The 24,923-nt window shown below is 48.5% G+C and overlaps 1 protein-coding gene across 3 annotated transcripts in view; it reads left to right on the top strand.

Annotated features, from left to right (window-relative positions):
- The window catches only part of CAPN13 (calpain 13), a 79,725-nt gene extending 56,917 nt beyond the window's left edge, over positions 1 to 22,808 (top strand). For 2 of the 3 annotated variants that reach the window (XM_032353053.1, XM_032353055.1), the window contains 7 exons: positions 564 to 763; positions 1,793 to 1,829; positions 2,194 to 2,250; positions 5,534 to 5,591; positions 5,696 to 5,754; positions 7,307 to 7,375; positions 8,981 to 11,132. In XM_032353053.1, the coding sequence (XP_032208944.1) occupies positions 564 to 763; positions 1,793 to 1,829; positions 2,194 to 2,250; positions 5,534 to 5,591; positions 5,696 to 5,754; positions 7,307 to 7,375; positions 8,981 to 9,286 (786 nt within the window). In that variant the 3' untranslated portion in view covers positions 9,287 to 11,132. Of the gene's footprint in view, positions 1 to 563; positions 764 to 1,792; positions 1,830 to 2,193; positions 2,251 to 5,533; positions 5,592 to 5,695; positions 5,755 to 7,306; positions 7,376 to 8,980; positions 11,168 to 12,161; positions 12,218 to 12,778; positions 12,837 to 22,765 lie in introns of those variants that run through there. The other variant, XM_032353054.1, reaches the window with a different exon arrangement.
- The last annotated feature ends 2,115 nt before the right edge of the window (positions 22,809 to 24,923 follow it).

Genomic DNA, 24,923 nt, shown 5'->3' on the forward strand with positions numbered 1-24,923 from the left:
ATGTATGTGACATCTGGTAATGGGAACTGCATTATATTTATTGTTTTGTCTCTAAGAAAATATTGAAAGAAAAGGAAAATGATCAGAGCCTATTATTCTCCAACGAGAAGGAATTCCAGGGCTCTGCTGGGAAGACAAAATGGAGAGAAAGAAGGAGTCCAGCTCTGCAGAGCTACATAGTCCAAAGGGTCCTATAGAAGGTTCTGGAGAGAAGGGATGTCAGGGGTTCCCGAAGTAATTCAGTTTTGGGACAATTTCCTTGGATTCCACGGAAGTCTTTATAAGCAGAGAGAGAAACCCCAAACCCAGGATTCTGTGAGATTTAATGAGATAAAACCATGTACCATATTTTTTCTGCATTCATTGTGGTGTTAACATCTATATTAAATACTAGTCTGAATTTTGTGGCATTCCAAAAACCCAGGTAAGCAGTGTCTCCCTTTTCAGGGCCTGTAATGCAGTTTTGGTGAATGGAGAGAGGTCTGGAAGGTGGTGGGTCTCTTTTGGGGTCTGGGTCCATACAACCCATGGGGCTTTCTAACCATCTTCATGTTTTCCTCCAGTTCCAGCACTACCAGAAGTTGCCACCCACCTTCTTTTCTAAATTCAGAAATGCTATCGAGGGCATAAGTTCCAAAAACAGGGGCAGCCTCACTAAGCGCTACAGTCTGAGCCCTGGGACCTATGTGGCGGTCACTTCTGCCCACAGTGAAACCGTTGAGTTTTTGCTCCGAATCTTCCTGAAAATGCCAGATGGTAACAGGTACAGAAACTCTGGGCTTCTAAATGTTTGGTTTCGCTTAATTTTATAAAAACCCATGGCATCATCTTGGGAAGCAGGTACTGTGACAGCAGGAGACATGGCATGGGCCTCGTTTGCAAGACGTTCACCGCGAAGGGTGGCGAGAAAGTCTGACCCAACAAGGAGACCATGAACAGGATGGGGCCATGGCTCAGCCGAAGTGCAGAGTTACATGGGAGGACAGAGGAGAGGGACCCACCTCGGGCAAGAGGGATTGAGGAACGCCTCTTGGAGACAATGGCATTTGAGCTAGTCCCTGATAGAAAATGTAGTCTGACGTTTAAAGGAAAAGGTAGTGCAGGTAGAAGAAAAAAAGCATGAGCAGAAGCAGGGACAGGGTGAGCCTGTTGAACCTGTTGAAGTATAGGAAACATCAGCCACATGCACAGGAAGGTTGTCCGTGGCGGTCATGGCGGTTGTCTGAAATGTGACCAGAGCGGGGGTGGGGTGCATCCAGGAGACAGTGAAATATGGGCCTGAAAGACAGAGTCCAGTGGTGGAGAGTCTTTAGTGCTAAGTCAGTGGTCAAGACTGGGGTCAGCAAGTACACATCCTGCTGGGCACCTTAGTCCCTGTTGGTCATGAGGCAGACATCTCTGCAGTCACGGCCATCTTTTCAGCTGAGCGGGGATGGTGCCTCAGTCCAGTCTGCCAGATAGCCACTGCTCCACCGAAGTTGGAACATAAGACCGAGCTTATCTGCCGTTTCGGCAGTGGGGGGTCACTGTCCGTGTGTATCCGGTTGTCCAAAGAACCATTTGCTAAACGGTTTGCAGACCCGATGATGGCCGGTCAAAAGACTGGTCACGTGGTGATGGTGCTGAGCTGTCTGCTGTCATGGCTGCCCCCTTCACATCCCTCTGTGCTGAGGGCCCTTCCCTCAGATCCTTGGTGTAAATGTCCAATGCCACCCTAGGTTGTCTTCCACTGCAGTCTTCCTTTAAATAGTGAGTCATTCATCCTTGTCTCACTGTTTCCCTGCTTTTCTAGGGACCTGGACAGCAATTTCAACCTTATGGCACTAAAGGTGGGTATGTGAAGGTTTGGCTAGAAGGCTTCATTGGCTGCATCCTATCCCCAAGAACTTCTGTCTCCTTCTTACCTCACTGACCGATGAAAACAGAGACACCATAATGAGCTAATGAGGCTCCAAGGGGCAGGGCAGAGTGGAAAAGACTGAGCCTCCAAGGTCGAGCTGGAAACTTCTTTCCACAGTCATCTTCTTTCCACAAGTTTTGGTGTTCTCATTCCCCTACAAGTTTTATCTGATTGCTGGAGGAAGCCTCTGTCTCAGATCCAGGTGTGGGGAATGGCTCTCGTGCCTTCGTTGCCCTAGACAGATAGCTTCTTTCCCCACAAATTTGATATTGACTATTTTTCCTTTGATCCAGGCGAGTCTTCCGAAAATTAGCTCCCAGGAAAGCATCTTCCACAAATACGCTCAACAGGTACAGTACCTAGCCCGGGGAAGAGGGATGGAGGGACCCCGGGCCCTTATCAGGATACAGAGAAGAAAAGTCACTTGGTGGGTCATTTTATCAGCCGCTCTCCCTGAATGTCTCCAGAACTGATCTGGCTTCCAAACACTGGAGAGAAGTGGCACCGTAGCTGGGTGACATCGGGGCTGGAAAGCAGACCTTGGTGAGGGTGGGGCTCATGCCGGGGGTGGTGGTATTTTGAAATCTTTAAACAAGTAATTGTCAATACCCCCCGAAATCTTTCCTTCTGCTCTGCCACCTTCCTTGGCATCATTCCTCCCAGGAGCCGGCCAGCTCCAGAAAGCACCAACGGTGTTTTTCCTGCCAAGCCACCTATGTGCGCAGAGGATTTTCTTAATGGTTTAATAAACCGTTATAAAGAACTCCTTGACGTGCCAGGATAAAAACAGCTGCCAAGGGCTCTGCACGATGGGCCTTTTGCCATTAATAGTCATGTTGGTTTGGGAAGAGCAAAGTGATAGATAGATGTGGCCATGTGTATGCTGCCAATCTTGTGCCAGGCAGAGGCCAAGGACAGGAAGGATGCCAGTCATTCAAAGGGCTAATGGGGTAACTAGGAGGCAGCTTAAAAGGGAATTATTCAGGAAGCCTGAGCCCAGAGGGAAAAACAAGGAGAAATGAAGAATGTGCCTGTCGTGAGGGGAATATGTTTCAAGGAACCGCTCAATATGGACCTCCTTGACATCACTATGGGGCCCAGGATTCAGGTCCACATCTGGGCTGATTCAGAAGACACTTCACTTGATGCAAGACAAGGTCTGCCCAGATGATCATCCCCAGTCTGGAGCTCCCAAAGCCGGGATGGCATCATATGCACTCCTTGTCCCCAATATCTGTCATTGTCCTTGGCCCGGAGAAGGTGCTCAGTCAGTCTGCGTTGAATTAAGACAGATTAGCTTCCCCAGAGCAGATGTCCAAACTAAGTTTACTGCCCAAGGCAATCAGCAGGACCTAATTAGGATACCTGAGACCAGACTTCCTTCAGGGGCAGATGGCAAAGTCCTTGGCATGTTTCAGGCACCTGCACATCTGAAATAAATAATATAATTTGTCATATGACAAATGGTACAGATTCCCTCTAATCAGGGTTTTTCTGAACAACCACCAAATGTCTCCTCATAGAGGGCAACTGGTAGCCCAGATGGGGCCTTTGTAGGAATTAAAATAAAAGTCACAGGCAGCTTTGCGCCAAGGTGCACAGCTCAGAATTGGAATAGACTGGACCGCACCCCCTTTTCACCCCCTGGCTGAGCACCCTTGAACAGGGCCCAGCTGGCATCATTCTGCACAATCTGTGAACTACCCTCAGAGGTTGTATCCTCAAAGGAAAGTTGAAAGCAAATGCTGGTGTATGCACCCACTCAGTCCTGTCTCCCGATCTCTTGTATCTGTTTAGCCTTAAGGGAATGTGATGAGGTGCTACCATTGCCATCAGTTACCTTCATCAGCCATGACAGTGGTGATGGTCCTATAACCCAGGGTCTGCCTGGGAGAAAGGAAGGACATGTTCAGCCTCTGAGCTGAGTCATGCCCGTCTATCCATTTTTCCAAATGGCACACGTACCAAATACCTAGGACGTTCCCAGTTCCATGCTAAGCTTTGGGAACACAAAGCATCAGTCCTCAGGGATCTTATGTTGACGTGGTGGAGAGAGATGTGCAATTCTTTGGGTAGTTGCTTAAGGCAGTCTTCATCTCCATTCCTATCCTCATCTCCTGGACATTTTGGTCCAGGTCAGGGAGTGTCCTAGGATGGAGAGACATGCAGAAGGAAGGAGACATGGTCCATGTCCTAAAGCTACTTGTATTCTAGGAGGTGACTCCACATAAGTCAGAGTTCCTTGCCAGCTGCTCTGCAGGTTGGGTGCCATGATTCTTTTGAGGAAAAAACTCTGTCAATAGTGGACACACAATGCTGGCTTTCCTGACATAATCCAGCCAGTTAGAGGGATGACCTGAGGCCAATTTCAAACACTGGCCACATGTTCTTCTCAGGGACGTTCCAAGGGGTCTTCCCCAGAGGACAGGCGGAGGGACTGCTTTTGCTTTCAGTGAGGTGGTGAGGCCAAGCCTGGGGACAGCGTGTCTGTGGGTCTATGCGATGTGTGTTCTCGGAAGAACCCAACAAGACCCCTTCTTCCACCTGACCCAGCCCCGCTCTGCTAAGCCACCTGCTGAGGGACCTCACTCTGGCTCCTTCTCCCATGGGGAGCCCTCCCGGAGTGCGGATGGCACATCGCCCCTTCAGCTCTCACGAACCTGTGTGGGAGAAACGGCTGCGCGCAGCACAGCTCGGCTTCTCTGTGGGATCATCGTGGAAGGCGCTTCCCCACCAGACTGCTCAGTGTCCCTAGGAGAAAACTGAATGGAGTTTACAACTTCAGAAGATCAGTCTGGGAAAAGTGTCTCTCCCCTCAGCCTCCATTGCTTCCTCTTTCTTTCTTTCTTTCTTTCTTTCTTCCTTCCTTCCTTCCTTTCTTTCTTTCTTTTTTAAGATTTTATTTATTTGACAGAGATCACAAGGAGGCAGAGAGGCAGGTAGGCAGAGAGAAAGAGGAGGAAGCAGGCTCCTTATCGAGCAGAAAGCCTGATGCAGGGCTCGATCCCAGAACCCTGGGGTCATGACCTGAGCCGAAGGCAGAAGCTTTAACCCACTGAGCCACCCAGGTGCCCCTACTTCCTGTTTCTAATCCAAGGAGACCCTTGTCTTTCTCTTTGCCTCAGTGGCTAGGAAGGCTCATGAGAAGTAATGTTCTCAGAGCAGCTCCTCTGCACCAAGATTCCTGGCACTTTCATCTCCTCCGCGCATGCACGTACGCACATGCCTGTGCTCACACTCACACATGGAGGAGTCCTATTTTCTCTCCATCCCTTTCTGGAAGCAAATGGGAAAACACGCCTGCAGGGCTGAGTGGATTCCTTCAAAACCCTTGTCCTGAGGGGTTCCCAAGTGCCAGGTGTGGTGGGGAGGAGGCAACTGCTGCTTTCAGTCCAATAACGAAGGAAGAGAGAAAGGCGAGGCGACCCACAGCTGGTATCGAATGTCAGGGGCAATGAGCACTGCAGACATTCACGACCCAGAGCAACTGGGAAAGGCTTCATGGCAGGCTTGATGGGCGCAGGGTGGGAACTGAGGGCTTGGAAGTCTGAGCGCTTCTCTAGCGTAGGGCAGTGTGCCGCTCGGCTCCTGGGCACTGAGGGGGCTTCTGTCTTCCTCTCTCGTTTGGATCAGGAACTGAACCTGGATGCCGCCCAGCTTCAGAACCTTCTCAACCAGGAGTTCCTGACAGGTAAGGTCAGACCCCACCAGCCCACTGTCCCCACCCTCCTCCCACTGCTGAACCAGTCCAGTGTCCCCCCCGCCCCCAACATGTCCATCCTTCCTGTTCCCCAGGAACTCCGGGGCACACGTTCTCTCTGGATGAGTGCCGGAGCATCGTGGCTCTGATGGACGTATCCTTTGCTGTGCCCCCTCCCCTGTTCTGGCAGCTCTAAGGGTCCCTCTGCTCTTTGGGCTGCCCTGGCGGGGGGGGGGGGGTCTCATTAGGACGTTAGGAATGCTTTTCGCTTTGCAGTGTTTTCTTTTCTTCAGTTCTAAGGGCTTGGCTGGCAGAAGAGCCTGGGTTCCTGCCGATTCTATGCTAACTCACTGCCTCTCCCAAACAATCACAGCAACGGTGTCAATGGTTAGCACTTACCAAGCGTCGTGGCATGCCAAGACTAGATCCATCACACGGGGAGAGAGAGAGGAGTTTGGAGAGCCTAGGCAGCCTGTTTAGTAATCCCACAGCCTGCCTGAAGTTGTGCCTGGTTTTGAAGAGTTTACAGCCCCCCAATCTGTGTTCTAACCTCATTCCGCAGGGCCTCCCGGCAGCACCAGTGGGGCCGATTTCCTCCCACCCCTCCCCTTACCCTGGGGGAGTCTTCCTAAAATCCCTTGTTCAATGATCCCCAATTCAGTAAAGAGAACATCCCCCAGAACTTGGAGAAAACACCTTGGTCTATACAGTACCCCGTTAGCGCTGCCATGCCACGGCTACAGTCACAGCTGTCTGTGGGCACCAGCAGCTGGGCTGGGGATCAAACCCAGGGCTCCCGACTCCGGTCCCGATGGCCACCTCCCAGGAGCCATTTGTCCCCTGGCCGTCCCTGAGAGCCTGGCTCCCAGCTGCACCCTGGGACCTTCCCCTCAGTGGACCTACTCAGCCTCCCCGGAGTGAGACGGATCCCGGCTCCTTCACTCTTAACAAGACCCGATCGGGAATGGGGGGCCGCCGTTGTTGAACAAGAGCCCTTTTTGCTGAAATCCTAAATCAAGCCCTGTGTCTGCTGGCCCTGGTCTGGAGTCACTGGAGACAATGCCTGTCCCCCACAAATGAAGCAGAAGGGCCCTGCGGTCCTGCACAGCCCAGGGCAGCTCACCCTGGGGGACATGGTATCTGCCAGAGCCCTGCAAAGCAGACAGGTCTGCTCTGCTCTCACTCTGCCCACCCACTGCTCCCCTCCAGCAACTTAGAGAGAGATGCTTTTCCTGGCATTAGCTCTGTATAAACCCATCCCCCTGCTATGGGGCGACCAGGGCTGGCTCTAACGGGTTCCCTCCACTCATTTGCACCCTCGTGCTGCTTCAGGGGCTGCAGGGACCCCCGTATGCTCCTCCACATTACCCCCTGCCTGGGGCCCCCTCCAGCCAGTGCAGGCTGTGTTCCGGGGTCTCTCTTCCCTTGGTGCACGTGATGCTGGCTCCTTTTCTCAGGGCTTTTTTCTCCTTCCAATTTGTCCATTTTCCTCTACAAATTGAAGCTAAGTCGGGCCCCTGCAGACACAGAGAGGGCCCGCTGGGGTGGGGCCACACCCAGGGGACAGCAGGCTGATGGCTGACCTGATGGCGCTACGACCTAATGGCGCTACTAGCTGATGGCGGGACTTCTCCAGGCGCCGTGGGAGGGCCCTGCTCACCGCTGTGCACTGGCGATATGCACATCCGCTCTTAACTCCCCGCCAGCTGAAGGTGAACGGGCGTCTTGAGCAAGACGAGTTTGCAAGGCTGTGGGGCCGGCTCGTCCACTGCCAGGTACCGGCATGTTCTCTTTGTGTCCTGTTCAGCAAGTACCTATGGGGAGCCCGACCTGCAGAGGTTTGGGGGGTGCGAAAGAAGAGCTACCCAGCCCTGCCCTCAGGAGGCCTCGCATTTTGTTCGGGGAGACTGCACGCCCCACTAGAAGACACGAGGCGATGCCTGAGCTAGTGGCAGGGTGAAGGGTGCTCTAGGAGGTGGAAGGAGAGAGGGTCACCATGGGTGGCAGCTAAGACCGCCCGCCAGAATTCCCTCCCCCAGTCCCCGGCTCCCAGCTCCCTGTCCCCGAGACATTCCCCCAGTGCACCTGTTCGTCTCATTCCCTTCCTGTCCACCGGCCAGACTCAACAAGATCACACATGTGGCCTGTGGCCTCAGTGTGGCTTCCCTTTTGTTCTCAGGACAAGGTCTAAGCTCATCAGAGCTGTCCCTGGAGTTGGGACCCTGCCTTGGGGTCCAGGAGGCGCCCTTGGGCTCCTCCCACTCACTCCTTCCGCCCCAGCTGGGAGGCTCAGAGTCCGGCCAGGACCGACCCCCTTGACTGTCCAGCCTCAGGAATCTCTTCATGGGGAGGCTCACCTGCCCCCAGGCCCGGTTACATCCCCCTGAACCCACAATAATAAGGTGTTCTTGTGGGACATTTCAGGAATTATCCCCTAGTCCCTGACTTGGGGGACTCACAGGGCACTGTAATGGCTGATATGTCCCCCCCTCCCCCATTAGACTGCAGAGCAGGGACACCCTCCTGTTCCTCTGCTTCCCCCAGTGCCTTACTTTGTGCCTCGTACACAGCAGGCACTCAAAAATGCCCAGGGAATGACCAAACTAATGAATTACTAATGAGTGAGTGATTCCCAATTGAGGTCTTTCCATATACTCACCAAAAGCCAAATAAAGCCAGAAAACATTCTTGGGCTGCTATTTCACAGTAATCGCTGCCTCCACGGGCCTGGGTCACACTCCTGCTGGGGGTATTTTGCCTTGAAACAGCTCCTGTGGGGCTGCTGAGCAGAGACCTAGACAGGGAGCCCGAGTGCAGTCGTGGGGCAGCTGCACGCTTCCTCCCCACAAGTCACCTGCCCGAGCTTCTGTCTCTCCCCAAAAGGACAGGGCTGATCAGGGCTCGGGTGAGAAACGGGGAGAGGTCAGAAAGTCCAAGAAGTGACAAGAAGTCACTTGCCCATGGTTGCACAGCTGATAGTCAATGCTTATTTAAAACCACTGTTTTGGTTGCAAATTCTGTGCTTTTAACCACCACCGTATGTAAAGTCTTGAGAGAGCTCTACACCTCCCAGACGCAGCAAGCGGCCACGTGTCAGGAGGCCAGTCTGGGGGATGGGGAAGGGCAGAAAGGGGGTTGGGAGAGAGGCCCACAGCCCCACAGCTCCACAGCGGGCAGCCAGTGTGGTCGGCTTTACCAGGCAGTGCCCACTGCTGCCTTCCCTGGTCCTTAGATGAGCTGCTTTGAGCTGGGTCCCCCCAAAGTTTATTTAAATGGTCTCCAGGGATGAGAAAGGGATTTCCAGGATCTCTCCCCAGGATGTCCGCTTTAAGGTGGGTGAGAGCACTCATTTGGACTTCTTACTTCCTTTCTTGAATCAGAGAGTTTTCCAGAACATCCAGAATCACTCCGGAGTTTTCCTGAGTTTGGATTTGTGGAAGGCTGTAAGGGATGCAGGTAAAGCAGGGGCCCCTCGGAGCTGTCATGACTGGGGCCGTGGTGATGGCGGGCTGTGTGTGGGAGAGAGAGCACACCCCTTGCATGCCGTATGCAAGGCTGCTGCAGGGGGGCTGAGGGTCAGGAGAGAACAGAGCTCCTGTGCACCGCCCCCCCCCGGCCCCCCCGGCTTACACCAGCCTCTGCGGGCCTCCGGGCTCACGACTCAACCCTTGTCCTCCCCAACCTGAGTTCTCGTGTGCCGGTCAATTGTCCCAATTGCCTTTTGTCTCCAAACAGCTCTAACTGTGCTAAAATGACCCCCACATAATTGATGACTCCACATAATTGACCCCTCCCAGAGCTCGAGCTCAAGGCCTTCGAGACTCTTCCATCTCAACCTCTGAGCTGTCGGGGTTACAGCCCTATGAGCAGGTGGATACACTGTCCTCCCAGAGGTTGGAGCTAAGTGAAATCTGTCTGCTTCAAGAAGGCCAGAGCTTTCAGTCCGAGCTTTCAATCCTCAGATGATGACAAGGATACAGCATAGGCTGCCTAAGAGCTTCAAGGTTCAGGGAGAACTTGCACTCCTGTCTTCTTACTTGACCGTCTCCACTGCCCTGTGATTAGGAGTCGTGATCTGCCCTGTCTCAGTGGAGGAAATGGATCACAAGAAGTTTAAGTCAGAAAATTGCTGCCTTCCTTGAGAAAATGTAAGCTCAGATTCCCCCAGGTAAATGCTGGAAGGAGAGACTCCATGGCTCTCTCTCCCGCGGGGCCTGAGCCTGGAGAGCAGGGAGAAACATCTCCCTGCCTTAGCGCCTGTCCTCCCCGTAATTCTTCCTGCCCAAGAGCAGTGGTTCTCAAACTTGAGTGAGCACCGGAACCCCCTGGAAGCTTGTTCAAGCACAGCTTGTGGACACACCTCATCCCTCATCCAAAACTTCTGATCCAGGAGGGCTTGGGTAGGGCTCAAAAATCTGTAGTTCTACGAGGTTTCTACATGAGGCCGAAGCTCTTCGTCTGGGGACCACACTTGGAGAACGCCTGGATAGCTACAGAAAAAAATGAAATTTTATAAGAGACCACACTGATGACTCCAGAATAAGAAAAGGCAGACAGATAGAAATGGCTGGGATCCAACTAAAATGTCTTCAGGGACCAAGCAGATAACTGAATGGGGCAGTGGAGGTACCGTAAGAAAAGAGGGTAATTTCTGCATATGGCGAGCTGGGGAGCGCAAGGTCTAATGGCGTTCGAATTCCTATTTTATTAATGCTGGAGAACGGGCCGCCAGGCTCACCCCATTGATGGATGGTTTGGCTTGCAAGGTTCTCCTGTCCCCTGAAAGCTTATAGGCACGGCCGTTTGCCAGTTTGCTGCTGTCTGCTATGGGGTTGGTGCCTCCCAGAGCTCATAATTAGACACACCCAAAAAGAGCAAGGTGCCTGTGTCTTGCCCACCTGTGGCCACCTTCTGACTATGGTCTACTCCCGGAGGACCAGCCTCTTTCCTGCTCCGCCAACTTAGGATGGAAGCTCGCACTTCCAGGGACCGCACTTGCTCACACTAAGAGTGCTCACACCTGAGACCCACAGGCAGTCATGGGGTCGGGGAACAATGTGGTTTCACAAGGTCACCGATCCAGAGAGAGGCCTGATGGAGGCGGGGCTGGGAGCAAACTCCTGCTGTCCCGGAAGCTGCCTGTTCACATGGGAATTATCCGATGATGGTGAAGGCCAAAGTGTCCTCAGTGTCTTGAGTCTCTGGAGTTGGTCTCTGGCCAAACTCCAGAACAATGTCACCGGGGCCCAGCAGCCATGAGGGGGGGGCAACTGGAGAATTAGTAAAAACACGAACTGAAGAGAACTAGCCCCTGAGCCAGACAGAATAGGGAACAGTGGTAGAAGGCCACCACCCCGAGTGGCTTCTTAGACTTTGCATGTGAGAGGACAGGACCTGCTCCAGCCTCCTGCTGCTCACTAACCCACCCCGCGGTCCAGGCTTCCTTGCAGGGATCTCCGTCAGCAACGAGCTGCTGGACCTCATGACCCTCCGGTACGGTGACAGCAGCGGCAGGGTCAGCTTCCCTAGCCTGGTCTGCCTCCTGTTGCGACTTGAAGCCATGGCAAGTAAGTGTCACCTGGGCGACATCCTGGAGACCATCATAGCGACCAAAAAACATTGTAGAGGATCAGGAATGCACCCCTGCCCCAGGCCTAGGCCAGGCCTCAGTAACAGAGTGGGCTGGAGTCTTGCATGAGGAGCCCTTGCTCTGCGACGCAGAGCCAGCATTAGCCTGCGTAATGGTAGACCCCGTCTGCATCCCCTGCGTCCCTTCTGTACTCCTTCTGTCCAGGACAGTCCCCTATCCCAGGCTCTCATTTCTTCACCACCCTATTTAGTGCCTATTTCAGGAGCGAGGTTCATTTAACTCACTGCGTCCCCTCTCCATGTTGTTTATAGCTTAAACCTACACTATAGTCTTGCAATGAATGCGGTCTCTGCTGAAGGAATTCATGCACAAGTGACAGATGGGGGCAGGGGGGGCGCTTCCCCAAAGCTCCAGAAATTCTACCATGTAGGTCAAATATTTGGACACTTCTTAGCAGCCACCCCGCCCTTTATTTTTCAAGAAAATCCTATGTGAAACCTCAAGCCATAACATAGCTCAAGAGTTGTGTTTGGGGTAGAAGTGGCACCTGGCCTCGTCCTAATCTTTACCCTATCGCTGGCATGGCGCACCACTGTAAATCCCACAGCTCTGAGCCAGGCAGTTAGGGAAGACTAAGAGACCAGAGCCCTGGGAGCAGAAGAGAGACGGGTGAGGCATAAACCTCCAGAGAATTCTCTGTTGGACAAGGGAGGTTCTCCAGAGGGTGCCCGTAGAATACTTTATAGGACAGGCCCACACATCCCCTCAGCCATGTGTGGAAGGGTGAAGAGTGCAGGGCACGAGAAGAGGGAGAGGCGTGTGTGGGCCGGAGCGGTCACAGAGAGCTGTTCCTCAGGGGCGGAGCTGGCTGGGAAGAGACAAGGAGGGAGAGAGAGAAAGTGCTTTACACAGAGTCGCCATATTTGCCTTTATCTCCCTTGACCTATCCTGATTCCTCTCCTCCTCTTTAGAGACTTTCCAGAACCTCTCCAAGGATGGGAAAGGACTGTACCTGACAGAAATGGAGGTGAGGTGCCTTCCCTTCCCAGACACGGGGCACAGTCCCAGGCCACCTGTCCTCTCCTGATTCCAGGGGGCATTTTTCTCCCTGAGGATATTGGCTGGTCTGTCAAAGGCCGGCCAAGCTGCCGGCCCTGCTGCCTCCAATTACTGCCTTTATATATTACGGGCTGCCAAGGCTGCTTTAGGATCTTGGCAGACAGATTTTATTTTTTTCCAATAGCTTAATAAAGCAGAGGATTATGTGGGCGTCATAAATCCAAGAGGGAACTGAGGAACACCTGCTGAGCTCACTGTGCATTAAACTTACTCCCCGTGAGCTTTAGAGAGGCCTCCTGGCCTAGCCAGCTGGTCGACCTCAGCTATCCCTCTCACTGCCTAGCTCCTCAGGGAGTAGCAAAAGATAGGTTGCGATGGGGGCTTGGGACCCACTGCTGGGTTGGAATTAGCTGGAAAGTTTTGATGAGACTAGACTGAGGTCTTTCAAGGAAGGGGGTACCATTTGCCCTGCTCTGTATTAAGCAAACAAGTTTTAAGCTATGTCATAATGATGATGTTTATTTCTCAGTGGATGAACCTGGTCATGTACAACTGAAGCGAGGAGTAGAGAAGACCCCAGAGTCCAGGTAAGACATGGCAGCTCTAGAATCGTTTCCTCCTAGCACAACACCTTGTCTCCTCTAGGAACTGCACACAAGACTCTTGCCTTGAGAGGGGCCTGCCTAGAGATTACAGAGCCCTCATCTGTGCGAGCCAAGGCTCAACTGCTCAGGGCCCCTGAATTTCAAGGCCAATGGTGCAGGCTTCATCCAAACCATGGATGGAATGACCAGGGGACACTGATGAAAGAGTGTGGCCCGAAAGTCATGAGTGAGGGATTTAGAACTCTTATTTATTAATTCATTTATTTTTTAAATTAAACTATGATTGACATTTAATAATGTATTCATTTTAGGTGTACAATATAATGATCGGATAGATGTATATATTATGGAGTGATTACCACAAAAGGCTTAGGAAACATCCATCACACACAGTTACACATTTTTTCCCTTGGTGATGAGAACTTTTGTAATTTACTCTCTCAGTAACTTTCAAATACATATACAATACAGTATTGTTAACTATAGCCATAGCGCGGTCTATTCTATCCCCAGGACTTAATTATCTTATAACTGGAAGTTTGTACCTTTGGACCATCTTCTCTGCTTTGGCCCACCATCCCCCTCTCTACTCCCGGCAACCATCAGTCTGTTCTCTGTATCTCTGAGTTTTGTTTTGTTTTTAGATTCCACATAGAAGTAAGATCATACAGTATTTTTCTTTCTCTGATTTACTTCACTTTACTTAATGCCCTCAGGGGCCCTCCATGTGGTCACAAATGGCAAGGATGTCCTTTTCTATGGCTTAGTAACATTCCTTCATATATAAAATACGTTTTCATTATCCATCTGTTTACTGATGGACATATAGGTTCTTTCCTTGTCTTGGCTGTTGTAAGTAATGAACATGGGATTCACATATCTTTTTGAGTCAGTGCTTTTGTTTCTTTCAATAAATACCCAGATGTAGTTTCTGGATCATATGGTAGTTCTACTGTTAATATTTTGAGGAAACTCCGTATTACTTTCCAGAGTGGCTGTACCAGTTTACATTCCCACCAGCAGTGCACAAAGGGTCCCTTTTCTTCGCCTCCTCACCAACACATGCTATCTCTTGTCTTTTCTAAAATGGCCATTCTAACAGGTGTGAGGTGGTATCTCATGGTGGCTTGGATTTGTACTTCCCTGATGACTAATGATCTTCCACACCTTCTCATATACCTGTGAGCCATTTGTATGCATTCTTTGGAAAAAATGCCTATCAGTCTTAGTTGATTATTTTTCTTTTGTCACTTCTGCTTTAGGTGTCAGATCCAAAAATCATTGCCACGATCCATGTCAAGCCACGATCCATGTTAAGGAGCTTACCCCTAAAGTTTTCTTCTAAGAGTTTTATGGTTTCAGGTCTTACATTCAAGTCTTGAATCCTTTTGTAGTTGATATGGTGTAAAAGAGCAGGCCAATTTCATTCTAGAATTTTTTATTTGAATTTCCAAAGAGGAAAGGCAATCACTCATCACAGGAAAGGCTAATGTGTGGAACAATAGAAATGACCAGAGCCTGGGGAGAGGAGAGCTCGGTCCAGCCTCGGCTCTACCATTGCCTCACTTTGCAGCTATGCACACATCTGTAGCCGTCAGCATCTATAAATCTAGCGTGAGTGTGCTGAAAAGTTAATGCCCGTGTCGCATTTCTTCTACATGTTTACGTTCAGGGAATAGACCCGAGAGATACATAGCCCATACCCCATGCTACTGTAGCAGAAGCCCCAACAGTCTGCTGGAATCTTCCAGGACTGGGGTGCTCGATATTTTGTGCTCCTCATGGTTGGACATTTCTGGGTGTTAGGTATTATTTTATCAAGAGGCAACAATCTACTTCCCTCGAACTTTCCACCCATGCATCCAGCTCTACTCTGGACCACTACAGAAAAAAGACTGGACAAGCCAGATCTTCACACCCTTGCAGATAGCTCTGCTGCCTCACCGAGGCCTCTCTTTTTACTTATTCCTGATGATTCTCATCTGAAACCTACTGGTGACCATGTCTCTATGCCAATGTCCCTTTGAAATACATAGTTCTAGACAGCTGTCCTGTGATCAACATATTTGGGTACCCTATAATTTTTATAAACAGCATTTCTTTAATCTCCCAACTCTGTACCTTAAAATCAAGAGAAAAATCTCTCCATAAAGAAATATTTTAGCGGGGCGCCTGGGTGGCTCAGTGGTTTAAGCCTCTGCCTTCAGCTCAGGTCATGATCTCAGGGTTCTGGGATCGAGCCCCACATCGGGCTCTCTGCTCTGCGGGGAGCCTGCTTCCCCCTCTCTCTCTGCCTGCCTCTCTGCCTACTTGTGATCTCTCTCTGTCTATCAAATAAATAAATAAAAATCTTAAAAAAAAAAGGAAAAGAAATATTTTAACATAACTATTTCCTTGATGCTTCTTAATGAACACAAGTTAACATAACTTGCAGAGATCAAAGTTATTTAGACTTACCTGTATTGTCACGAATTCCCCTTTCATTTCTTTCTAAAATTAGGGCATGTGAATATTTCCCATTTTCGGTCTGCCTAATTCCTATTCTAATCTGCATGATTTCTAATGTCAGGAATGATTCTTCAGTTGTATCTTCGAGCTAATTCAAGATGCAGGACCTAAAGTTTGAACTTTTGAAATAACTGGACTTTTTCTCATTATCCTTCAGCCTACACAGGGTCCCAAGTCCCTCTTAACCAATCTTTCTGTACTTCCTGTTCTGAACATTATGTAAGAAGAAAGTATAATATAAGATGTATGGTTATGTGTGCTTCAGCCTCTTCCATTAATGTCTATCATCATCCGTAAGAGTGTTCCCTTGTCTTCCTCATTAATCATGGTCCTCTGACATCATACTCTTAAAGTAGATCTAGTCACTCTTGGCAGATGGGTTGCTGTGCAGAACTGGAGGCAGGAGGGTGAAGAAGTTCTGCCTCCAAATCTACAAACTCTCTTTCATCTATAACCATCTCCCACCTTCCTCCTGTTATATTAGAGGGCATATGTCTCTGAGGATGTTCTGGATCTCATTACCTCCCCCCTTCACAAGGACCCAATAGAATGAATTCTCTGCTCTGTGTTCTGAATATTAAATCAATCTCTCTCTCTCTCTCTCTCTCTCATTCCTGGAGTCATCCACTTCCCACTGAAACATGCTTATCTCTTAAATTTCTTCCATCTCCTATTCCCTTCCAGCCACAACGCCATCTCCTCCCTTTACAGCCAAACTTCATAAAAGAGCTCATTGTCTCCACATCCTCACCTCCCACGTTCCCTTCAAACTACTTCAATTTAGATTTTTCAGACACTGTCTCTCTCCCTGACTTTGCACTGGCTCCCTATCTGATTTTCCTATATCCACCCACTTCACTCGAGTCAATTTCCTGCAGTCTAAGCACACTTTTTAAAATTCATATCCAGGGGCGCCTGGGTGACTCAGTGGGTTAAAGCCTCTGCCTTTGGCTCAGGTCATGATCCCAGAGTCCTGGGATTGAGCCCCACATCGGGCTCTCTGCTCAGTGGGGAGCCTGCTTCCTCCTCTCTCTCTGCCTGCTTCTCTGCCTACTTGTGATCTCTCTCTGTCAAATAAATAAATAAAATAAATAAATAAAATAAAATAAAATTCACATCCAATCATTGCCCTCCCCAGGTTAAAACCCTTCAATGTCTTCCTGTTGCTATTTGGGAAAAGTCTAAAGTCAAGAATGTGGCATGTACCATCTGCCTACTGCCCACTTACCTAACCATACCTCGTATCTCTCCTCCTTCCTGTGCTCTATTCCCACCACACCAGCATTTCCTTTATTCCCTCCAATGTTTCATTCTTTCCCCAACCTTGGGTCCTTTGCCTCTACTGTCTGCTCAGTCCTGGGTTTAGTTACATAAGTCCTGATCCTTTGTGTCTTAACCTCATTGGGTCCTCATATTATTTACTCACTGTCACACTGGCCAGTTCATAACATTCAGAATTCTTTATTGTTATTGTTGCCCACTCCTTATATTTTCTTAAGGTCTTATGAAATGTAATTCACCCATCATAATGAGTTACCCATTTGATATACAGAGTTCAGTGGTTTTCAGTATAGTCACACAGCCATGCAACCATCATCACAATATAATTTTAGAACATTTTTTGTCACCACACAAAGAAACCCATGCCCATTAGTAGTCACTTCCTATGTTAGCCCCATCCTCTAGTCCTGGGAAGCCACTAATTGGCTTTCTGAATCCATAAATCAGCCGATTCTGGACAGGTAATGTAATTGGACTCATGCAATATTCAGTCTTTTGTAATCAGTTTCTTTCATCTGTGGTAGTATGTATCAAGACTTCATTTCATTTTAATGCCAAGTGACATTTCATTTGGTAAATATACCATCTTTTATTCATCTGTTCATCCATTGATGGACACTCATTTAGGTTGTTTCTGCTTTCCACCTTTTGGGGATAGTTCTGCAATGAATGTTTGTATACAGGCTTTTGCATGGTTGTGTGTTTTCATTTCACTTGTGCGTATACCTAAGAGTAGAACTGTTGGGTCATTTGGTAACTCTATGTTAACATTTTCAGGGACTATTTTCCAGAGCCACTGCACCATTTTGCATTTCCACCAGCAATGAATGAGAGTTCTGACTTGTCCACATCCTTATCAACACTTACTATTGTCTGACATTTTTATTAGAGCCATCCTAGAGAGTGTGAAGTGATACCTCATTGTGGTTTGGTTTGCAGTTCCCTGCTCATGATGGCGAACATCTTTTCAGTGCTTACTGGCCATTTGTATATCTTCTTGGAGAAATGTCTATTCTGGTTCTTTGTTCATTTTTAAATTGGTTTATTTAACTTTTTAAATTTTTAAATTGGTTCGTTTAACTTTTTTGTTACTTACTTGTGAGAGTTCTTTACATATTTGTAAATATATATGTGTGTGTATATGTACATATATAATATTCATTGTAGTTATAAGTCCCTTTTCACCTATGTGATTTGCAAACATTTTCTTCCATTCTACAAGTTGTCTGTTAAGTTCCTTGCTTATATCATTCATAGAATGCAAATTTTTAATTTTGTTGAAGCCCAATTTACCTATTATTTCTTATGTCACTTATACTTTTAGTGTTATATACAAGAAATCATTGCCTCATCCGAGATCATGAATAATCCTCTTGTGGTTTTCTCCTAAGAGTTTTATACTTTAGCTTTTCCACTAAGGTCTTCGATCCTTTCTGAGGGAATTTTTGTATGTGGTGTGATATAGGAGTCCCGCTTCATTCTTTTGAAAATATATATCCAGTTATCCCAGCACTACTTGTTGAAAAGACTACTCTTTGCCCCATTTTATTGTCTTACCACCCTTTTTAAAAGTCCATTTAGCATGATGTAAGGATTTATTTCTGAATTTTCCATTCTGTTCCAGTGATCTATATGTCTGTCCTTGCTTGAGTACCACACTGTGCTGATTAATATAGTTTTATAGTAAGTCTTGAAATCAGAAAGTATGAGTCTTCCAGCATGGTCTTCTTTTTCAAGACTGCTTTGGGGTGGCTCAGTGGGTGACTTTGGCTCAGGTCATGATCTCAGGGTCCTGGGATCGAGCCCCACATCAGGCTCTCTGCTCAGCAGGAAGCCCGCTTCCCCCTCTCTCTCCGCCTGCCTCTCTACCTACTTGTGAATCTCTCTCTCTCTCTCTGCCAAATAAATAAATAAATAAATCTTAAAAAAAAAAAAAAAAAGACTGCTTTGGTAATTCTGGGTTCCTTGCATTTACACATGAATTTTAGGACAGGCTGACAAATTCTGCAGTGGAAAAAAAGGGTAGCTGGGATTTTGATAGAAATTACGTAAATCTGTAGATCATTTGGGGAATATTGCCAACTTCACAATCTAAAGCTTTTTGATCCATGAACATGAGGTTTCTCTCCATTGTTTTAGATCTTCTTTAATTTCTTTCAGCAATGTTTTATTGTTTTCAGTGTAGGAGTCCTGCTTTGTTAAATTTATTCCTACGTATCGTATTTTTGATGTTACTATAAATAATTTTATTTTTAGATTTTTCATTGCTAATGTATAGAAAGGAAACTGATTTTCATACATTGATCTCACACTCTGCCACCATGCTGAACTCATTCATTAGTTCTAATGGTCTTTGGGAGGTTCCTTAGGATTTTATAACTACAAAGTCATGTCATCTGTGGAACTGCAAGTAGTTTTATTTCTTCCATTCCAATCTGGATGCCTTTTTTATTTTTCTTACCTCCTTTTCTTGGCTAGAAGTTCTAGGACAATGACAACTAAAGGTGAAGGAAGCAGATACCCCTGTCTGCTTGGTGTTCCCGACCTTGGGAGAAAACGGTCTTTTACCAATAAGTATGACGTTAGCTGTGGGATTTTCATAGATATTATTTGTCAAGCTGAGGAAGTTCCCCTCTATTTGTAGTTTGCTGATTCAACACACTTTTAATTACCTGCTTGATGTCTGTATTCCCTGCTGGACTGTAAGCTTAGGTATGTCTTTGGTTGCTATCTCCTTAGCATGTAGCAAAAAGCCTGGCATAAAGGAACCACTCAATAACAGTTTTCCAAATGACTGAGAGAAACTGCCCTTCCAGGTTCGTGTCTTCCTTTTTTTTGTTCTTGTCCTAATTTTTATAAATGTTGTCTTCAACCCAGTTCTTCCTGCTATCCACTATGTATGCAGTTTCTTGCCCATCAGGATTACTGGAAAGCAGATAATTAACATTATCTTGTTAAAATCTCTAATACATCATGACCTATATTTTTTTAATAAAAGGTTTATTGTTTGACCTGTTGATCCTCTCACCCTTTTGAAATCTGCTTTCTTGAGTCCAGGGCACACTTCTCTTTCCTCTTTTTTTTTTTTTTTCCTAAGATTTTATTTATTTATTTGAGAGAGCAAGAATAAGAAAGCGAGAGAAAGAGAGCAAGCAGGGGTGGGAGGTGGAGGGAGAGGGAGAGGGAGACTTGTGACTGAGCAGGGAGCCCAATGCAGGGCTTGATCCCAGGACCCTGGGATCATGACCTGAGCTGAAGGCAGATGGTTGACCAACTGGCGCTACCCAGGCATCCCCCAGGGCATGTTTCAATGCCCCCCAACATTCCCTTATTTTGCTACTACAAAGTCAAAGCTACATTCTTCTAGGATTTCCACCACTCCCACATTAGCAAAGAGACTCTCACTATTGGCCAATATCCAACCCAGAGGAAAATTCCCTCTCCTGTTCATCTGGCCCTCTGGGCAATGAAGCTGTCACTGGAACAAGTGAAGGCCTTGTCAGATGAGCTAAGTGAGCTTCTCCCCAGAGTTTGGGGTTGCTAAAGCCCCCTCATCAGTCGGCTTGGATCCACCAGGCAAGCTGGCATGTACTCCCATTGGGAGAACACTTCTGTTCCTCTCTCTCTCATCTTCAACCCATCTGTTCTGCTCTCACTTAGTGAAGTAGGATATAGAAGTACGCAACCAGAGAACTCCTCTTCCTCCCCTCCCATTGTACCTATTCATTTTGAAGGAAGCATGCACCCCCATTGTCGTATTGCTGGCCATGTTTATATTAAAATTGTTTCAAATATCAAGGTCATACTTCAAAAAATGCTAATGCTCAATGAATTGGTATATTGTGCTTAGAGAATTAAGGCTATGTTGATCTTAATCGATTTCAAGTCTAGAGGGGTTTTTCCTTTTTTTTTTCCTTAAAGATTTTATTTATTTATTTATTTATTTGACAGACAGAGATCACGAGTAGGCAGAGAGGCAGGCAGAGAGAGGGGAGGAAGCAGGCTCCCCACTGAGCAGAGTACCCGATGTGGGGCTCGATCCCAGGACCCTGGGATCCTGGCCTGAGCCGAAAGCAGAGGCTTAACCCACTGAGCCACCCAGGTGCCCCAAGTCTAGAGGCTTAATGTACTGCAAGTCACACTCTGCTGAGAGTTTTTCTAGCTAATGTCATCTACATTCACGTTGATCTACTGTCAGTATGGTAATAAAGTGTCTTATCCCGACAACGTTATTATTTATAACAATATGGCACTAATGTGGATGGGAACTATCTTGAGGAATGGGCCACGTTCTCCCACTCTGCATGAAGGTGACGAATGAGTAGCAGTGATCCTGATCTTTCTGATCTACCGACAACAGTTTTCTCCTATCCAAGTAAATTATCTCTCCCATCCTGCAGACCAGAGACATCCTTTTTGAGAGTTAGGAGCCTGGGTTTGCCTCCAGAGAGGTGAAACTTCCTACCTGCTTTGGCCAACATACAGGTGGTAATTACTGTAGAACCCAGGGTGTCCAGATCTGGCTTTGGAAGAGAATGGTATCCAGCTAGAAAAAGTGACTTCAGTACCCCAAGGGCATAAACCAAGAAGGAGGAAGAGTTGATATCCAGGAAACAAGACCCAGCACTGGACCCTTTACTAGCTAGGGAAGTCCCGTAGAAAGAGAAAGGAAGACCAATGGGACCAGGAAGAGAGGTCTTTGGGGAAAATGGAACCAGTAGTTTATCTGTTGCTTCATTATGGGTAAAATGTGCTCAGAAGGATTTTTAAAATTTTGCTGGAGAGTTTTGGAAGAATTATTAGGATAATGACATAGACTAAGCAGATTTTTTATAAGATTTTATTTATTTGACAGAGAGAGAGAGAGAGAAATCACAAGTAGGCAGAGAGGGAGGCAGAGAGAGAGGAGGAAGCAGACTCCCTGCTGAGCAGAGAGCCCGATGCAGGGCTCGATCCCAGGACCCTGAGATCATGACCTGAGCCAAAGTCAGAGGCTTAACCCACTGAGCCATCGCACCCCATAAGCAGATTTCTTTAATGAGATAATTATTAACATCTGGAAGAACAAAAATTTATAGAAGAAAAAAGGACAAGTGATCCTAGAGTGTTTTTTCACTCAGCAGTGAACAGTACATATGTAATTGTAATAAAATAAGAATTGAATATTGATTTAACCAAAAGATGTGACATAAATATATTAGAGAAAGGAGGGGAGACGTGTAGGTATGGAATGGGTTAGGAGCACACCAGCCCAACCTTCCAGTATAAGTAGTCAGGCATTTGACATTGACAAGTCTGGGGAGAAGCCTGCAGGCCTATCCTTGGAAATACGGAGGTAGGCATCAAAGAAAAGAGTCTGGAGAGTCTGGAGAGTCTGGAGAGCAGAATTTAGGGAATGAATGGGACAGGTGACTGCTGTTTTTTCTTCCTGTCTTGTTATACTATAGGAGTTTAAAATTATATATAGGAGGCTGGACTTTTGTGAAAATAAATAAGCAAAACTAGTAAATAGACTGAGACAGGCATTTAAGACTCAAGAAAAGAGAAGGGAATAGAGAAGAAGGATCAAGTCTTTCTCACGTGGCTGGGAAAGTTTGGTGATTATGGTTGTGGAAAAACATGTCCATACAAGAACATCGCTTTAGTCCAAGAGATGTGCACTTGAGAAAAGCCATTCTTCGATAGGAATCCACAGCCAGCAGACCGGCCCTCTGCAGGAACAGAAGCTAAAGCTGTTGTCATTCCAGCTTCTCCTGGTCTCAGTCCTTCCAGCCTGCTCAGGGGCTCAGAAGAAGATCTCCCAAACTTACGCACCACTCTGCCACAGGCACTCAGGTGCCCAGGGGGCTGCCGTCCTGAACTAAGGGCAGAGTAAGTGCATAGATGCCTCCAGGGAATTTTGGAGAAGGAGGTGGAGACATTCCTGTCAACTGGGTGGCCTTGGGTATGTTGGAACAGGTCCACCTTCACCAGCACGGGGTCCCTATGCTCCATCTGTTATCTGCTGGTCCCAGACAGCATCTATGGGAACAGTTCCAGGCCTCTGTGGTCACTCCAAGAAGGGAAGAGCTTCTTTACTCTCCTCTGGCCTTCTGCATTTGAACATCTGTACCTTTCTCTAGGACCAGCCCCCAGCGATCACTCAAGAATCTGGCTCTCCCATGCGTGTGAAACATTGAAACCTGCCCTGCCTGAAACGTAGTCAAGGCTGTCTTCAAGGAACCTGGGCCTGGTCCTCAGCTGAGTCAGGCTGTAGTCAGCCCGAAGTCTCAGAGCAGGTCCTCTGACCACTTCAGGACACCAGCCTGGGATGCCCTGGAAGATGAAGCAGGAGATGTTCCACGGTGGGAAAGAAGGGGAGCAGCTTCCTCATGACCCCCTCCCTCCAGTCCAATTCATTTCTAGGAAAAGCCAGAATGAGGCAGTCTGCCCACCCACAGGGTGCTGGGGGTGATCGGGGAGCCGTCTGCTGGGTGTCACAAAATAATCCTACTTCTCCCTGTCTGTATCCTGATTGTTTCACAGCCAAATGGCAAAACAAAACACAGTTCCCATAAAGGTCTTGGACTCTGTGACAAGTAGGATCATAATTCTGAATTTAAAAAAAAAAAAAAAGAAGAAGAAGAAGTTTGGGGAAGGAGAAATCCAGCCAGCAAGGCAGGTATCTCCCTCCCTCTTTATCCATAAAGGTCTCTCCAGAAGCACATGGCCCCCTCCAGGGTAGAAGAGTTCCCAGAGAGTGACCAAGCCAGACCCCCACTCAGGAGACTCTGGGTTTGAGAATGCATTCCCGAACTGTTCCCCAGTGGGGGGATCCTTACAAATATACGTGGGTCAGGGGGACAGGAGGGCAGAGACTTTCTGAGCAGACCCCATCAGAAGGCGGACAGAATTGGGGAGGAGTACGCCCTTGCAGACTCCCGCGCTCAGGGTCGAGGTCAACATTTGGAAAGTGGACACATCCTGGCACAAAGAACAGAGGCAGCCCACTAACCTGTGTCCCAGGGGACTGCTGTGAAGGGTTTATGACCAGTTCAGCGACTCCAGCAGGGACCACATACATGGCAAAGCGTGGGTCGGGTCATTTGGCCTCCGGGCCCTCTGCTTAGTGACCCAGGATGGCCAGCCACGGTGCTCAGCATGGACTTAGGAGGCAGACAGAGCTAATGCCTGAGGACTCGAGTCCTGGGCAGTCAGCCTGGTCCCTCATGTAAGATTTTCTGCATGCAAAACCCTGGTGCCAACAGATAAACACAGACTCTGTTAAAAAAAAAAAAAAAAGTGGGGTGGGGGTAATTGGTTCCCAAAGGAACGAATGAGCCCCCTCTGGCAGGACTTCACCGGGACATCCAGGTGGAAAACCCAACAGACCTGCGTGCTTTGCTGCCCCAACTGTGAGTCACCCTGGACTTCTTACGGAAGGAAACTGCAGATGGAGGCTTGGCGGCCAGCAGCCCAGGGGTGGCCATGACCCCTCAGCCCCAGGCACCGCCAGAGTGGTGTCCCCAGGACGCAGAGCCGTTTCCTCCCTCACGGGGTTCGGCTCAAGAACCAGTCGTTAATTTTCTCTTTAAACTAACAGGATAGAAGGGGAGAATTTACTCAATTGATTAATTGGAAAGCTGACTCTCGTGGCCACACCAGGGCTGGAGGGCTTGCATGGCCCTGGGGGTCTGGTTTCTCTGCACAGAGCTGGGCGGGGAGGGACTTTGTCCCCATCTCCCCAGTAGAGGGGAAGGGTCTCGATCCTTAGCCCTGGTGCAGAGCCAACCAGTTAGCTTGTCCCCAGGCTGCACCTTCTCAGGTCTCCCCACATCCTTCAGCCAAGGTCAAGAAAACCCCCCCACCCCCAAAAGAGGACTGAAGACATTCTGGAAATGTGGCAGTGGGCACAGAGCTCAGCTGGTACCAGACAGAGGGACAGGGAGGGGCGGGAGCCGTCACGGAGCCGGTGGGGTAGCCTCCGACTCCCAGGGCCTGCACAGCTGCAGCCACTCCTCGGGGGACACAGGGTGGCCAGGCTGTCCTCGCCATTCCATAACTGAGACCCTCGAAGCCCCAAGAAGAGGTAGCTGCCCCATTACAGGTAGCAGATGCTAGACTTGAACACTCATCCCTGTACTTCGTGGCTGGGGGCCTGGGCTGCAGGAGAGCACAGGCCTGCTCCTTGGCACTGGGGCTCAGCCCGGTGAGGAGGAAGCTCTGACACGGGGTGCATACACACGTGGGTACACACACACACCCGCGTGGGGGCGATGTCAGTCTTGCTTCCATCTAGAG

This window comes from Mustela erminea, chromosome 7, assembly GCF_009829155.1.
Source record: "Mustela erminea isolate mMusErm1 chromosome 7, mMusErm1.Pri, whole genome shotgun sequence".
Classification (NCBI taxonomy): domain Eukaryota; kingdom Metazoa; phylum Chordata; class Mammalia; order Carnivora; family Mustelidae; genus Mustela; species Mustela erminea.